The 16,730-nt window shown below is 41.1% G+C and overlaps 2 protein-coding genes across 6 annotated transcripts in view; one reads left to right on the forward strand and one right to left on the reverse strand.

Annotated features, from left to right (window-relative positions):
* Positions 1-1,822, reverse strand: part of VTI1A (vesicle transport through interaction with t-SNAREs 1A) — a 264,965-nt gene extending 263,143 nt beyond the window's left edge. For all 5 annotated transcript variants that reach the window (XM_005505180.3, XM_005505181.3, XM_021291263.2 and 2 more), the window contains exon 1: positions 1,607-1,822. In XM_005505180.3, coding sequence (XP_005505237.1) covers positions 1,607-1,700 — 94 coding nt within the window. In that variant the 5' untranslated portion in view covers positions 1,701-1,822. The remainder of the gene's footprint in view (positions 1-1,606) is intronic.
* Positions 1,823-2,162: 340 nt separating this feature from the next.
* Positions 2,163-12,834, forward strand: ZDHHC6 (zinc finger DHHC-type palmitoyltransferase 6). Its single transcript, XM_013367889.3, has 10 exons — positions 2,163-2,597; positions 3,848-3,939; positions 6,062-6,221; positions 7,243-7,404; positions 8,016-8,069; positions 9,264-9,431; positions 9,750-9,791; positions 10,186-10,331; positions 10,420-10,463; positions 12,261-12,834. Exons 1-10 carry the CDS (start codon positions 2,349-2,351, stop codon positions 12,362-12,364), a joined length of 1,221 nt encoding a protein of 406 aa, XP_013223343.2. The 5' UTR covers positions 2,163-2,348; the 3' UTR covers positions 12,365-12,834.
* The last annotated feature ends 3,896 nt before the right edge of the window (positions 12,835-16,730 follow it).

The raw sequence follows: 16,730 nt of genomic DNA on the forward strand, positions 1-16,730 counted from the left end.
GTTTGAAAGTGAACAACCCTTCATGAGGCAGTGGGAAATACTGCCTTGATTAGGTGCTTTAAATTAGTGAAGAATTCACTGCACCCTCTCAGTAAATTGTTCCAGTGGCCATTTACAGGTTAAATATCATTTCTGAGCAGACTAAATTATACCGGTTCTAAGTTTAAATCACAGGAATGCTTTCTATAGCTCCCTTCTTCATTTTCTAAGTCCCCATTATAAAACAGAAAAAAACATCTACCTCATCAGTACCTGCAGATTGTGTCTGAATTATCCCCCGTGTCTCTTTTAAGCTCAACAGCAAATAAGCTTTGTTAGGCCAATGAAAAGGCATAGTTTCCCATCCTTTAACCATGCCTGGGACTGGTCACTGAATCCCAATTTATCAGAAGACACGTTTTTACTCAGAATCCCCCTGTTTATTAATTTCAGATCTATTTTGGACTTCTGAATTAATGTTCCACTGAAATAATATGTTTTAATTGAGCACCTACCTCAAATCCTGTTTAGAGTCACTGCTTCACTTCATGATGCATTTCCTACTCTAAAAGCAGGATGTTATTCTCTGGTCCTGGATGCATATTTTTGCCTTTAGTCATATGGAAAAGTACACCATTAGTGTGCGTTCATTCCTTCCTCATATGATATCCACTCCCATGGTTTAATTACCCTAAAGCTTTGGGAAACGTGCATAGGAAGCAGAAACATTTAGTGACCTGGAAACAGATGAGGCATTAAGCTGAGCTCCATGAGGGACAGAAGTGAAAGCCACTAGTGTCAGTTTCCATATGTCTCGTGTTATGAGCCCTGTATTAGGGCACTGATTTGTATGCACTGGAAGATTCAGCTGGACTCGTTAAAGATTATAATTTTCAGCTTTCTATCCCCAACACTCTTACAGAAATTATTGTCTCTGCTGCAGGGATACGTCATGAATCAGACCGTGAATGCCGCAGGCTACTGACAAACACATTAAAGTAAATGAATGCTGATTTATTTGAATCTGCTCCTACATGTGAGTCACCACAGTCAATTACCCAAATCAAATATTTTAAGAGAACGCAGCAAAAATACAGATTCGGATTAAATCGTGCACAAATTCTGTCTATGCCACATGAAGAAGGCTTGATTTCCGTTACTGATGTTGTGGCACGACCACAATAAACACTGGCACAGGTCACAACTCCCAGCTCTGACCCTGCTCTGCGGTCGCCCCAACTTTGCAGGTCAGGAGGGAAGGGCTGATCCTTCCAGCTGAACGACAAAAGAACATTCCGCCCGGTTATTCTTAAGGCGTTTCACTCGCTGCTCGCACAGACGTGCGCCCGGGGCAGGGAGGTGAAACCCGACCCTGCTGTGTGAGAAGCAAGAAAACACACTCGGGTGTCGGGACACGGAGACAGACCAGGCTCCGGTCACACCAGCCCCCGCCGCCGCCACAAGCGCCTGTTGCTGTGAAGCCGGCGGCTCTGGGAGCCGGGGAGGCTCCTACAGACCAGCAGGACGAGCCCGCGGTGCGGGGCGAGAGCAGCGGCGGGGGGAGTCCAGCATGCCGGGCGGCCACGGCCTCTCCGCGGGCCCCCCGCCGCAGGCGCCCGCCGCTCACCTCCTACCAGCTTGGGCACCTTCCCGATCCTGCCCGTAATCTCGGCCGTCAGCACCGCGAAGTCCTGCTCGTAGCTCTCGAAATCGGAGGACATGGCGGCGGCGCTGGGGGACAGGAGGTGAGAGGCCGCGGTCCCGCAGCGCTTCGCGGAGACCCCGCGCTCAGCCGGTGCGCTCAGTCGCTCCCCAGCGAGCCGCTTCCGCGTTCTGCTACGCACTAAGGCGTCCCCCTCGCCCACGGGCGCCTCGCCGCGGGTTCCGGCGGAACTCTGCGCCCCCGCTCAGGCGCTCTAACCAGCATGGCCCGGCTGCGGCTGCCGCCCCGCCACCCGCTGGCGGCCCGAGCTGCAGCCCCAGAGGCGGCCCGCTCATGCCCGGTGCCCCGGGACCCCGCGGTGTAACCCCGCAGTGTAACCCCGCTGCTCCAGCGGAACGCGGCCGGAAGAACGAGGCTGCGGCGCCGCCTGCGGGACGCTGTTTCCCGGCAGGACCGTATTGCGGGCGGACGGGGGCGGTGTCTGACCCGCAGGCCCCGGCGGGCGGAGGCGAGCGCGGGCTCCGCTCCCCCTCCCCTCCCGGCCCGGTGGGGCGGGGCCGAGGCCCGCCGGGCCCCGACACCTCCCCTTCCCTTTCCCCTTCCCTTTCCCCTTCCTCAGGACGCTCCCTCTCTCTCGGCAGCCGGCGCGGTTCTGAGCCATGCGCGGCGGCGGGGCGGCGGCGGGCGGGCGGCGGTAGCAGCGGCCATGGGCGGGCCGGGGGGTCTGCCCCGGGCGCGGCGGCTGTGCCACTGGGGGCCGCTGGTGGCCCTGGCCGTGGTGGCCGTGTGCTCCGCCACCGCCATGGCGGACGCCGCGCTGTGGTACTGGCCCCTGGACACGGCTGGGGGAAGCGTCAACTTCCTCATGCTCCTCAACTGGACCGTCATGATCCTCTACAACTACTTCAGCGCCATGTTTGTGGGCCCGGGGTACGTCCCGCTGGGGTGGACGCCGGTAAGCGCTGCCGTTCCATCGCCGCCTCCCCGGGGCTGGGCGGGGGAGCGCGGGCAGCCCTGGTGCCGGGCCGCCTCTGAAGGGAGCGTGTGGAGATCAGATAAACAGAACAAATCGCGTATCTCTTGGTGCCACCTCCCCCCGCCTCCTCGGGCCACTCCTTTCTCCTGAGCTTGTTTCGACATCTCCACTTCGTCCCGCTTTTCGGTGTTTCCAGTGTGCTCCAGGTTACCCCATCCCGTCCCAGCGCTGTCAGATCTGGGGCTGAACGGGAATCCTTCCTTGCTCGTTATGTGTTACAGGTGCTGCGCAATGCAACAAGCACTGTCAGCCAGAGTGAGAACTTTAGGGTTTTCTGCATGCTCATGCAGACGTTGTTGTATTGAAGACTTTGCTGGTAGTAATAGAGATTACAAGAACTTAATTTAGCAAATTTTAATTTATCTGAGACAGAAAACTACATGTGTATCGTGTTCAATACAGGCTTACAAGCTAAGGTAGAAATTTGCATTTCGTTGGCTTCAGTGATTTCTTGAAAGTGTAGTAGTCAATAATACAGGTTCAGTATCTCAAGACAACCACCTGGAGTTTGTGTTCCAGGGGCAGGATATATATATATTAGTAATAATCACATTTCTGCTTGTGGAGTATTTCTCAGGACAGAGTCTAGTGAGAGGAGCATCCTGATGTAGTCCTAGCAGGACAACCGAGTATTGCACTTCAGGAACAGATTTTGGCCAGTACTTGCTATCTACTAGCCTCCCTGTCTCTCCTCTTGCTATACGTTGTGTGTGTAAGAGAAAGAGAGTGGCAAATAAGAGTTAGTTGAACGTTAGTGTTTACCAGTACCATATCTCAGTAGTAAGCTTAGGTTGGCTCATGGTATAAAATGAAGAAACAAGGTGTACAAGCTGGGTTTTTTTCGTGTTATTTTTTAATTCTAAAGGCTTTATGCTCTTTTTTACTCTCAGAACTTCACTATGAAACCGTGTGTGTACAGTCACTCTTCCTGATGGAAGAACTGTTTATTTCTTTTAGCAACAAGCACTTCGAACGTGTGTTGATAACCAAGAGATTATTTCATTTTGTTGTTGTTTTTTCTCTCCTTGCCGCCTACCATTAAATAGGGTTGTGTTATGAAACACACCCTGTCAGATGAAAGTAAAGATGCTTAGGTTAGGAAAGTGCCGACATACATTTTGCCAGTACAGTTATATAAACGTCTAACGTGTCTATTCCTCTGTTTAAAGGAAAAATCTCAGGATTGCATGTATCTCCAATACTGTAAAGTGTGTCAGTCTTACAAGGCACCACGTTCACACCACTGTCGAAAATGTAACAGGTACTGTTTTTCTTTAAACTTTTTAAGTCCGTATTAAAGCAGCTTCAAATGTAATTATGAGCTATTAATATAACTTGTTCTTCCAAGTCTTGTTTTGTGAATGTTTAAAAGAACTCCATATGAACACTATACCTGTTTGAAGTATTTCCACTTTCTAGTTGTGTGATTTTGATATGGTTTTACTGTGTTCTATTATAGTTTAATAATTAAATCTGTCTTCAATATTTTCTTTTTAGCTTGAAATCAGTTTCTCTTAAGAACTTCTTGACAATGTTAACAAAACACTGGAGTATTCTTTCAGGGAAGTGAGCCTGTGTAAATACCTAAAAATCTTTCAATCTTTTCTGAGTCCAGACATTCACCTACTCAGGGAGTAGAAAAGCCTATTCTGTCATCTCTCCAAATGGGAGTTAAATGGTGATTTGACGTGGAAATTTTGGACTATTCCTTACTCTTGACTAAAGGATTTTTTTGAGGGGAGTCTGCGTGTTAAGTGAACTAATAATCCTTTTTGTTCAACTTTAAAAGTTTGTGCCTTGCTTTGTGCTAGTCTTCCAACAGACTTGTTCTGAGGTAAAGAATGCTTCTGTTTTAAATAGCTGCACTAGAATTTAGTGTAGTTTGAAAAAAGCAAGCCACTTCAGCTGTCTTCAGTTGAGGCTGTAGTTGCTTTTGTCTTGGGTTTACTGGGCAGGTCTTCCTCTGAAGGACTATTAAAGAACATGGTAAAAGGAAACTGCAGCATACACATTCATTTGTTATTTCTGTAAACACAGGATGGGCAGTCTGTGCTTTTAGGAAGTAGAGGCTGAAACTGTAGAGCGCTGCTGTAACTTGGCCACATCATCCTGAGATTTAAAATTAGACTCTTTTCCTTGAGTGACAATCTTTACACCGAGGACTTAGTAGAAAATGTTGGTATATCCTGATGATTCTCTTTGCAAAAAACAAGTTATTTAAATAATTTATCTGTTGTCAAGTGAAACAGAAGAAACTGTAGCACATTTTCCAAATCATTTTGCTGATACACTCTAAGAACTTTCTGCCCCCTCAACTCTGGCCAGAGTAACTCATTCTGCATGAATTTCCAGCCTGTTGCAATGCAGTAGGTAACTTAAATCGTCACTGAAAGCTTCTATGCTATGCCAAGTTTCAGTGCATGAATGGAACCACGACTTGTGGCCCACCTGAGTGGGGTGATGTTTCTAGCTAAGTTCTAGAAACTTCTTCAGAAACTCTTGTGCTTATATGTTCAAGAACTTGTACAGTGGCAGTTGAGCATATGCTGATGTAGAATCATTAATTTTTCAAATGGGAGAAACTGAACTTCCCATTGGGAATGGACTAGCTTAAAAGATCAGTAGTGCCAAAACAATTAACTTTTCTTTTCAGAGGAGCTGAATATTTTTGCAATTCAGTCCTTTGTCTATCACTTTGGTTTGGTGCAGAGGAATTGCAACATTATAATCAGTGAGTTTTATACCTGTTAAGTTAAAACAATGCAATTTGAGAAGTGGACAAATCTTTTATCAAGCATTTGTTTGCACCTGTAAGTTACATCAAAATAACCCATTTTATTTTGAATACAAGAGTGTCTCTGGGTTGTTTACACTTATTGAATAATTTTGAAAAGGACTTACAGTGGAGTAAGGTCAATACACAGCAATTCATGAAGCTGTGTATCTTTATATGTTCTTTCTGCAAGTAGTTCACAAGGGATTTGATATTCCCTTTATTTTCCTGGTGTGCTTATTTTAAAAAAAGGCAATAATATTAGTGCTTAACTAGTGTGTTGATAGTTCTACTGTGTCCTGTATTAGGCTGCTGTCTCCTGGCTCTGGAATATGATGTTTATTGGCAACTAGCAAGTTCCAGTAAAGAGGAGGAGGGATAATTAGGGAGGGCAGGATTTGGGAGCATTTTTATTTTGCTTTCTTTCACTCTACAACATGGGCTATCATTCTGAATAGCAACAAAAAAGAAACTACTGTGTTGATCTGTTGGAAATTGTTGGGTTTAAATGAATGAATGGAGGCTGAGTAGTAGAAGGGTAGCTGTCCTTTGAGCTTTTTGAAAAACATCATATATGTCCTTTATACTAATCAATATTTTTTATTCACAGATGTGTCCTGAAGATGGATCACCACTGTCCTTGGATCAACAATTGCTGTGGATACCAGAATCACGCATCTTTCACTCTCTTTCTCCTCTTAGCTCCGCTGGGATGCATTCACGCTTCTTTCATATTTGTCATGACTATGTACACTCAGCTTTACAACAGAGTAAGAAAACATAATTGAATGCTTAAAATATTATTTAAGTCAGAAAGTAATTTATCTCTGAAGTATGAGAGAATTTGGTTTCCTGAGAAGAAACGTGCAATTCCTTGTTATTCTTTCAACATGTGTTCTCAGTTCTGCTCTCTGCCTGTGAGAAGTATGTTCCTTCTATTTTCTTTCCATTTTTTTTTCGTATTGCTTGTCATAATCATTGGGAGTTTCCTAGAGCTGTTTCTGAGTAGCACTTTCTATAAAGAGAGACAGGCTGTGTTTTGGCTGGCACCGAAACTGCTATTTATTTCCAATGCACAAGTTAAATGCTATTTATGTTCTTTTGCTTGCCACTTTTTTAGAATTGCATCCAGTTCTTCTAGGGGAAAAAAAAAGTACATTATTTTTGGAACTAAAGTAAATTATGTTGGATTTGTTTTTAAATGGAAAAAATTCACTGCAGCAACAACGAGCAAAGCTTGTTCTGAAATACATCCCTTATCTCAGATCCATGGTTGAGATTATGAGCTTTGATTTCAGCCTTTGTGGTTGCAATGAGCTTGGAAACATCAACTGAATGCAACAGTTGAAGGCTGCGTGTTGTCTTTGCAGAGCAGCAATATTGAGAGCTGCTATCTGCTAAAGCTTTCAGAGGAAAACCTGCAGTGTTTCTATTGAAAATGGGTACTGTGCCACGCAAATATTTTCTGTCTGAAACTGGTAAATACATTTTTTGTTAATGTGCCAGAGTCCAGGGTCTTTTTTGCTGATGTTGGGCCTAACTTGTAGAGCTTGCAAGGTGGTGATTTGGTTTAGCTTTCCATGTAGAGAAGGCCTACATCTAGCAAAGAATTTGTTTCTGAAGAGGAAAAGTCTTTTGAATACATGGCTTTGAGGTTGTTTTGTTTTTAATTACTGCACTTGCATTATAAACCTGTCAGAAGTTACCTTCAGAGCCAGATTTCTTATTGGCAATTTGTTTTGTTTCAGCAGTCAGAATGTTCTAGAGCTGAATGATATTTTCCCTTTGCAGATATCTTTTGGGTGGAGTTCTGTAAAGATTGACATGAGTGCAGCCAAAAGAGACCCTCGACCCATTATTCCCTTTGGACTGTCTGCATTTGCTGCATCTTTATTTGCCTTAGGACTGGCACTAGGAACAACTATTGCTGTTGGTATGCTGTTCATTATCCAGGTAATTTTATGGCTTCTGTTACAGAGAAGTTAGAAGCTGGAGGTTTTGCCTGGTTGTGGAGCAGAAACAGAATTCAGAGTTGAGACAGAAGCAGCTGTTTAGAGCTTGTGTTGCTGTGTAACTTTTCCAGGGTTTATATTGCTTTCTCCCACTTCTTCTGCTGTTACCTCATTTTCTTAAATTATTTTTCATGAGAGAACTCAGAGGTGAAAGTCTGATGAACTAAGAAAACATGAGATGGGCTTTGTAAACTTTCTAGAAAAGGCAAAATAGTTGGTATTTCGGGAGTACATGCCCCTATCTCTGAAAATAGGTATAAACATGCCTGATACATTACTGCAAATATTTGAGATGTTTGGAAGAAAACAAGAGTACACTTGCAAGCATAAACTGAAATACTGTGTGATACTGTCTAAGTATGTGGTTCTAGAGGAGAGCATTAGCATGTATCTAAGCTGAATCTTAACTTTGAGTGTTTTATCTGTTACTGTTAAGCCTATAAAAGTTATTTTGTTCTTTAAAGAAAATATAGTTTAGTGAAGTATTAATTGCCTAGCCAATGTATTTCTGGAGAAAATCAATGCTAATTTCGCCTAACACTTTCATTTCAGATGAAAGTAATTTTGACAAATAAAACTTCAATCGAGTCCTGGATTGAAGAAAAGGTAAACTTTCATTACAGTATTCTCATATTGTATTGCTACCAAGTTTATTTTTCACGATAATAAATTTTTTCTTCCACCTCTCTGGATTTAAACCAAAGGTGTCATTTCAATTCATACAACACCTACAACCAGCTTTTCCTTTACTGTCTCTGAAATTCACTGAAATAGATGAGAAATCATTTAACTGTATAGCTTTTTCTTTTTTTGTTTGGGGGAATTGGTGTGAACATAGAACAATATTTGCTTTTGAGAAACTTTGCTTATCTACTTGGAATATGTGTGTGTTTTTGTCTGAAACTTGAGTTGTCTTCGCCTCTCATTACACCTGCTTGTGTCTTAAATTGTCCAACCCCCTACCCATTCTAGGTAGCATGTTTTGACTCATGATTTTCCTCATTTCCTAACTGCCTGGTTAATCTTGGGAGGATTTTCCTTGGTTTTGAAGAAGTACTAGAAAATGATATATCTAGTCTTCTCTCCTTTAAATTAGTTTTTAATTTCCATATCTTTATAGAGGTTTTCACAAGATTTTTCTAAAGAAATACAACCAAGCAGCAGAAGCTAAGTTTAGGGGAATCAAAACTGACTCATGTTTGGAAACTAATTCAGTGCTACCAAGTTATTTTTTATAAATCCACAAACATTTTATTATTATCTTCTTGTCTTTCTGTTTATTCTGTGGCAAAATTAGCGAATGAAATTAGAGAACAGAAATGAAAGAAAACCCTGTTACAAGTAGAATTTGGAATAATCTGTTAAAATGTTTACTATAAAACACAGTCTGCTAATATGTCCCGTCTGAAAACTGAACACAGAATGTAACATGTGTTTCATAAAATGACATTATTGCAACAAAGAGAACAAACTCTCCTGTGCCTGCTCCACTAGATGTCATCATTACTGAAAGAATGAAAAGCTCCTGATTGCAAGATGTGTGAGATTTGGAGCATGCCTATTTGTGCAATTCTTAGAGGTGGAATAGACACTACCAATGTTGACTTTTGCTCATGAACGTTAATCAAGGAATCCTGAGCTGTGGAAGTCTTCATAACTGAGAAATAATCAGGCAGCAGTCTTTGAGAAAAGCCATAAAATAAAATCAGAGCATGGGGTGGATCTGGCCTTAATGTTTGCTGCTCAACTACAGTTTGTAGGTTAGGCTTTTATGTACCGTATTTCTTAATTATTTTTCAGGCCAAAGACAGAATCCAGTACTACCAAACAGGTGAGACCTTTATTTTTCCCTATGACATGGGAAGTAAATGGAAGAACTTCAAGCAAGTGTTTACATGGTCTGGGATTCCTGAGGGAGATGGTCTGGACTGGCCAGTAAGAGATGGCTGTCATCAATACAGTTTGACGGTAATTGCCCTTTGATGATATCTCAAGTTAATCCTCCCCACCATCCAATTACCCGCTTTCCTTCACAGTAACTTATCAGCTTTTTAAATAACTAAAATAGACTGACTAGTAATACATATATTTAAGAAACAGAAGTTCTGCCAAATGTTTTCCCGTTTTTGATAGACTAAAAATCTATGCTTTTGTGAGGGCTTTTAAGTGCTAATGGTATTTCCTGTGTTTGTTGAATGGTTTTAATACCTGACTTTATTTTGTGTTGAATACACAAATCCTCTTAAACTAAACATTGCCTAAATTTCTATTTATAATCATTTATAGATAGAGCAACTGAAACAGAAAGCAGACAAGCGAATAAGAAGTGTAAGTATTTGTGAAGTTTGGTCTGAAATGACTTTGAAATATCCATATAACTCAATGTAAGTAATTCCTGACACTATTTCTTTTATTGATTTGAAACAGAGCAATTAAGTAAAGACTTTGTTTTCACACAGTGTGCTGCAACCTCTGCTTAATTAAACTTAGCATTTAGCTTTCTTTGTATTTGCTCCTTAGTTTCCAAATAGTAAAAAAGGGGGAAATAAAGATGACTGTGCTTCATTGTTAAGCAGTTAATTTGAAATTTAGAGCCCCTTTGACATTATGCTCAAATCTAATGGTATGCTTGAATTGATTTTTTTTTTTTTTAGTATAAAACTGTCAGCAAGGCCATAACTCCTTACAACAATATATTGCTGTGTTCTGTTCAAATTTATAGGTGCGGTATCGAGCAGTAGAAGATTACAGTGGTGTCTGCTGCCCTGTGACTAAAGGTGTTAAAACACTCTTCACAACACCATGCACTGAAGAACCTAGAATTGCACTGAGTAAAGGGGATCTGATTTTAGCCACAAGAGGCTTAAAGTTAGTGGCTCCACACCTTTATGTTTGGTTAAAAGAAATACTGAGATGAGTTCTGGCATCTAATTACCTGTTACACTTTCTTCCCCAGACACTGGATGTATGGTGAGAAGATTCTCGACTCAGCTGGTGATGGTATGAAGCATTTATTTTCACTTTTTCTTTTGAAAATTACAAGTCAATTTTATAGCTGTCTCAAAATGTGGACAATATTACGTGTTCATTTTTAAAGATGTAGAATGACTGACCTTATTGCCATTAGTTCCTCTCCTCTAAAACCACACCTGCAGTTTTTATTCTTTATATCTGGTAGGTCTACTGGTTTTTATAAATATTAAATGAACGTGTCAGACTGAAAGAACATTCATCTAGTAGTTTATCGAAGGTTGGATGGGAAGGGGGACACTTCATATTCTAAGAAAAAATTAGACTTCTATACTCTAAAGAGGTTAAGGGTGATTTCTTTTTTTGATATTTCAACAGTGGTCTGTCTCAAGCACATTCAGATTTCTGACCTACACACACCATATACATATAAGACCCGCATTTACTCTTTGTACACCTTAAAAAGAAGGAGATGTTATGTCTTTGGTTTGGGATCTATTCCAAAAACCTTGACATGCATTTACATACCTAACTACTGCTGTCAAAGACATTAAGGGCACCTGCTGGTCTGCAAAGAGACAATATCACAGCCACCTGAATTGAAATTTTTACATTTTTTCTACTTTAGCCCTTCTGTGGAGGAATGAGCTAAAATTTTAGGTGCCAGACTTTCCACTGAGGGTGTGTTGAATTCTGTTGTCTCTCCTAAGCACTGGTGAATTCATTGCACATACATTCCTTGTTGGCAAAAGAGAAGCAGGCAGCAGATTGGCCTACTAGATTGAAATCACAAGATTGAAAGTGTTCTTGCTGTCTATGGGAGGTCTGAGGCCTTTGTGGATTAGAAGTGCTTTGGCAGTTCACTTCAATGAACTCTTTCAAACATCAAACCTAAACAAGTCCTTGAATGAGCATGGCAATAGTTTGCATTGTGAAGATTAGCTGTGCTCTATCAAATGGCTTTTTTAAAATTGAATGAAATGTGGTCCAGGTGGGGAACTTGGTGTTAGAGGCTGGATTAGAATTCAAAACAACACTGGCTTCAAATATAAGATGAGGTTTGTTAAGAATGTATAGCAGAATGCTATAAATAGGCAGGAATAACAAGCTGCACTAAAACAAGATGGAAAAAATAATGATTAAGTAGCAGTGCTTGTGAGGAAAGAGAGTCAGTCATAACCTTAAGATGAGTCAACACTTGCAAGAAGAAGAAAAAAGCACATAGCTTCCCAGATGCATGAAGTGATCTTTCCATCATACTCAACATTGGCAGAGACTCAGCTGAAACACTGCCACAAGTAAAAGCACTCACTGCATCTCAAGAAAGAGGGAGATAACTGTAAAGGGTTGGGAGGAAGACCATGAGAATAATCAGAGTACTGAAAATGTGACTTGTAAGGGAAAGCTGAAAGATTTAGGCTGATTTACCTGGAGAGAACAAGGAAACAGGAGAAACCCAGGGTTTGTGCAGATAATCATCAACTGCAACAAAGTCTGTTGCAGAGAAGGTTGTTGGCTGCTTCCCCTGTGCCTGGTGTGCAGAAAGAGAAGTTGTAAACTTGAATTATAGACAGAAAGATTCAGATAAGGTATTAGGAAAGATTTTCTAATAGAAAACCAGAAAACTTTGGAGAACCATGAAAACATTTTAGGCAATGGGAGAAACTCAGTGCATCCCCAGGCCATGACATGAGCAATGACTTGAATGTCCTGCCTTGGAGAAGAAAATAAACTAGGTAACTTCTTGACGTCTCTTCCAGTCTGGTGTCTTTGCTCTGTAGTGGTTCATATTTTGTTCCAATTTAACGCAACTTTTAATGTCTTAAGGTGGAATAAGAAAACGAGGCTGGTTCCCCAGGAAATGTGTGGAAAAATTCCAATATGACTCAGAAATGGATCAACCAGTGGATGGAGAGAAGAAAAACAGATAGCCTTCTAATTTTTTAAATAAGAAATGGAATTTTTACTTCAGACCACAATCCTTTACTTGAAATTTTCAGTATATTACTTTCAACTTATGCAATATGTCAGGACAAGGTTTTCTCTTCCTCGCAGCTGAAAGGGTTGGATATGCCTGTGCCATGGTTTGCATACCTTTTAAACAATAAATAATTGAAGAAGCCATTCAGTGGATTTGCCTTCAAGATGCATCTTTTTCATCCCATCACGTTTTTTTTTATTTTTGCTGTTTAAATTACATTCTGAGGGTTCATGCTTAAGGTTTTTTCCTCAACTGCATCCGGCTGTGGTGTGTGCTGCCCATCTTTTGTATTTTACTTTCTCTGAAGCTGCCCCTGCAAACTATAAAGTAAACATGATTCAAAGTCAAGATAAGATTTGTTACTTGTGACTTTTAATGATGTGACTTGTCCACCTCAAATAAATTATACATTCATATTCACTTGTGCATGTATTTGTTCTTGACCTACAAAAACTTTTTTATCAGTATGGGAATGCAAACTGAATGGGAATTGAACATTTCACTAATCCAAGTTGTTTTTCAAGGCTACAAAGACTTCAGTTCTTGCTTTAAGAAGAGCTGAAAGGCCATAACTCAGCAGGATGTAGTTATTTTGTAAATTAACATGGAAATCTCTATACTGCATGGAATATTCTAGGTCTCAACTGCAATAATTTCTGTTCAGTGTTGTAGAGTCTAGAACCAAACAAATATTATAAAAATAAGCTTGTCTTCGAGCTGAGGAGGCTGGCAGCTAAGGACCTCTTGTTCTTGACTGTGAAATGATTAAATAGCTGCTAGCTATTTTAGCAGGCAGCAATTAACAGTGTAATGTGAACTGATCAATAGCACTAATGGCCACCATTAATCATTAGCTATTAGAAGGGGAGTTTATGTAAGCCATGCTCTGTTTATAGGGGACTGGATATCTTTTAGTTGTTGAAGAGCATCTTCAGCTGGATTTCAGCTTTCATCTGAGCAGAATTTTACACAGAGATCACTACACTGTGAACTGCAGCATGCACAGGAGCTCTGCATCAGAAGTGCACTTACAAACTGAAATATTCTCTATATGCTTTTTAAGCTTTCATCTCATTTCCATGTACCTGTAAACTTCAGTCTCACCTCTTCCCTTTCACAGCACAGGTAACCAGTGTTTCTGTTTACCATTACAACACCCTCACCCAGCAGTGCTTGCCTACAAAGAATCAGCCAAAACAAAAAGCAAACCTAAAAGCATTTGGAGATGCTGCAGCAAAGAAAATGCAGGCTGTCTTTCCATTGCTGAAAACTATCAGATCATGAAGTTTAACAACAAACCACCGCTGAGGAACTCTGATTCTTAATATTATTAGTAGATTTCCTTCTGTTCTACCAGCTCATTCTACCTTTTTTTTTTTAATTCTTCATTCCCCACTCCCTGCTTTTTGCTCAAGACCTTTGTTTACTAAGTACAAGAGCAGGTATAGATTCAACATAGCCATTTTGCAGCAATCCATAGGGGAATTCAGTTGATTTTATTTTAAGTTGAAATCCCTAGAAAAGCCAGGTCTGGCTGCAGCAAAAGACATGTCCTTTTCACACAGCAATTAGCTCTATTAAACTATCTCTCACTTTTCCCTGAGGGAAGAATTGCTCTTTTTATTTACAATTTTGAGCTTTGCATCGTTTCCATCAAGTCTAGACTTGCAATGCCAAACTAGCCTAGCTCAGGCTGCAGCATGGTGAACAGTAAAGGTAACTGCGTACTGAGGTGGAACCCTGCCCTCCTCGTTAAAGGAAAACCATGAAACAGGCTAATAAATATCTAACCACTTTAGCTTGGGCAGTTTTAGCACCAAAACAGAAACAGAACCTGCTGTAAAAGCAGACAATACTGGCTGTGGTAAATGGACATCTCAGGCAGCCTGTTCAACCGCCAGATCAATGAAAATTTTGCTTTCTACTCACCTCCCCTAGCTTTGGCCTCCAATCCAAAGAGACTCTTCCTTTGCAGAGTGCAGGCACTGGCTGTGCCAGGTGTCTCAGTTATTAATGAGAAAGGGGCTAGATTACTATTTACAACAGGCTGTTCAAAAGACTAGCTTTGGTATTCTCATGCCTGGTAACTTTGAGGCGATTCCAAACAGTGAAAGAAATCAATGAGGAAAGAATTATCTCCTCCTCAACTGTCTTAACCAGGAGGCTTCATGTTTTACTCCGGATCTCTTAAGAGCTGGGTAAATAAAGCTCCTGCTAGAGTTCAAGCATATCCCATATAGTTAGTTTTTCAAATGCAAAGGAGTAACCAGGTTATTTGGTTTTTACAATTGAGTTTCCTAGCTATGGCATTAGAGAATGATTCTAGATCTTTGAGAGTGTTGATTGAAACAAGGACCAAATTAAAGCCAAATGGTTAATTAAGAGTCAGTATTTCCCTCTGAACACTTTCTTTCAGGATAAGGACCAAAAGACACTAACCAGTAATTAAGCTGCAAGCACAGGCAGTTGTTCCATGGTGATAGAACATATATTTAACAAATTGTATTTTGGTATACAAGTCTCACAAGATTTGGAAAGCCTAAATCAGGCAATCTAATTCCTGCTGCAGTACATATGAGAGTCATTTCCAATTTGCTAAGTAAAAGGCAAGTATATTACCAATCTTCATATTAAATATCTGCCTTATGCGAATCTTCGTTAGTCATGTTATCACCTGTTACTCAGCATGTATGCACATCTATGCTGCAGCCCAAATGGGTCAATTCATAATGGATACCTACTAAATGAAAGCTTTTAAAAGCAATTAGAGAAGACTGGCTCTTATGTCCAATCCCTGCATCATGGGATAAAAAGTTGCAGCAATCCAAATTTCATTGCACCAATAGCCATCCTTACCTCAGATGTTTGTTCACTGGCTATTACAGTGCTTAAGGCCTGCTGAGCTTTTTCTAGGTCTCCATATATTGAAATAATGTTTGCATACTTTCAATGCAAGCATGCTTAAAGTGCTCCTGTTTTCACTTTAGATCGATGTTGTAGAAGCAGTCTCTATGGCAGAATCAGCACCCAAGATCAGTTTCAGACCAATTCATGCTTGAATTCTTTGTTTGGTTTATTGCTCAGATAGTGCCATTACCCACTTCAGTCTTTGTAACAACTACTAGCAGATGCCACTGATGTGAAAATCTACAGCACTGTGGTTTGCCACTGTGGGAAGAGGCTTAATTGCCACTAAGAGTAAACCAAGCTCAGCAACTGAGGTGTTTCCTCTTAAAGCAGAGACTTTCTCTTTTGGATTAGAAAATGACCTGTACACAGCTACTGTTTTCTGAGATGCAGCATAGGAGAGTAGTCATTCTCTACTCACTCCCCAAAGAAGAGATCTCTTCAAGCCAAATGAAGCACTGTGGTACCTGAACGCAGCTAGTTGAAGGGCCCACTAGAGTGCTGGGCTTCAATATCCAAACTCATCTCTGTAGGGAAGTTTCAGGTGATGATAAATGAACAAAGTACTTTCCAGGTACTACAGATCTTGGTGGCACTAGACTTACCATCCCTGACTGACTTAGTCACCAGAACTCACAATCAGTTTAACTATACATTTCTTCTTCCCTCTGGTTCCACTACCCAGTCTCACCTGGGGGAAAAAGATTAAACCCTCAGTAACTTTTAAGTCATGCTGCTTTAAGGAGGCATGGGAAAAGATGAGCAGCATGATTACATGCACTTGCAGAGTCTTGGAAGCCTTTCTAGTCTCAGGTTATGTCAAGCACAACAAGTGTCAGAACAGTTACCTGAAAATGTCAAGATCTTTGGGCTCCACCCAGAAACAAATTGGGTCAGTTGTTTTTACCTGTCAAAGCTAGAGATGCCTGACAGCAAGGTTGGATCTTGCCTGACTAAATCTACTAGCTGGTTTCATTTTGGGATCTCTTACCTGGAGCATTAAATAAAGAGAAGAACAGCCACTAGCAGTAAGAACCTGGCACAGACAAGGAGAATTGGCAGTGGAAAGGTCCACATACTACTCCCCCATGCTACATCCTTATTAGCACTGCATTGACTCTTGGACTGATAGAGCAGACTGCAACCGGGAGGAACTGCCAGCAGAGACAGCTTGCAATGATTGAAAACCGTTCTAAAGATAGAGCCAGTACTCATCTTGCCTAAATAGTTTTATAACAAAACAGCTTTAACCTTAGAAAATGATACCTGTTGCCTTATTTCATGTGATAGACTGAGCTGGGAGAATGAATTTATGCTGAAGACTTCAGCACATATTGCCTTACTCCAATAAAAAAGGCAAGTTGAATAGAGGAGCAACATCTGGTCTGGCAGTTACTGCCTCATGGCTT

Source organism: Columba livia, chromosome 6, assembly GCF_036013475.1.
Source record: "Columba livia isolate bColLiv1 breed racing homer chromosome 6, bColLiv1.pat.W.v2, whole genome shotgun sequence".
NCBI lineage: Eukaryota > Metazoa > Chordata > Aves > Columbiformes > Columbidae > Columba > Columba livia.

Coding starts and splice junctions, on each gene's coding strand:
- ZDHHC6 (XM_013367889.3), top strand. CDS start 2,349: ATGGGCGGGCCGGGGGGTCTGCCCCGGGCGCGGCGGCTGTGCCACTGG. Junction 6,222..7,242: donor ACACTCAGCTTTACAACAGA/GTAAGAAAACAT, acceptor TTCCCTTTGCAG/ATATCTTTTGGGTGGAGTTC. Junction 8,070..9,263: donor AGTCCTGGATTGAAGAAAAG/GTAAACTTTCAT, acceptor ATTATTTTTCAG/GCCAAAGACAGAATCCAGTA.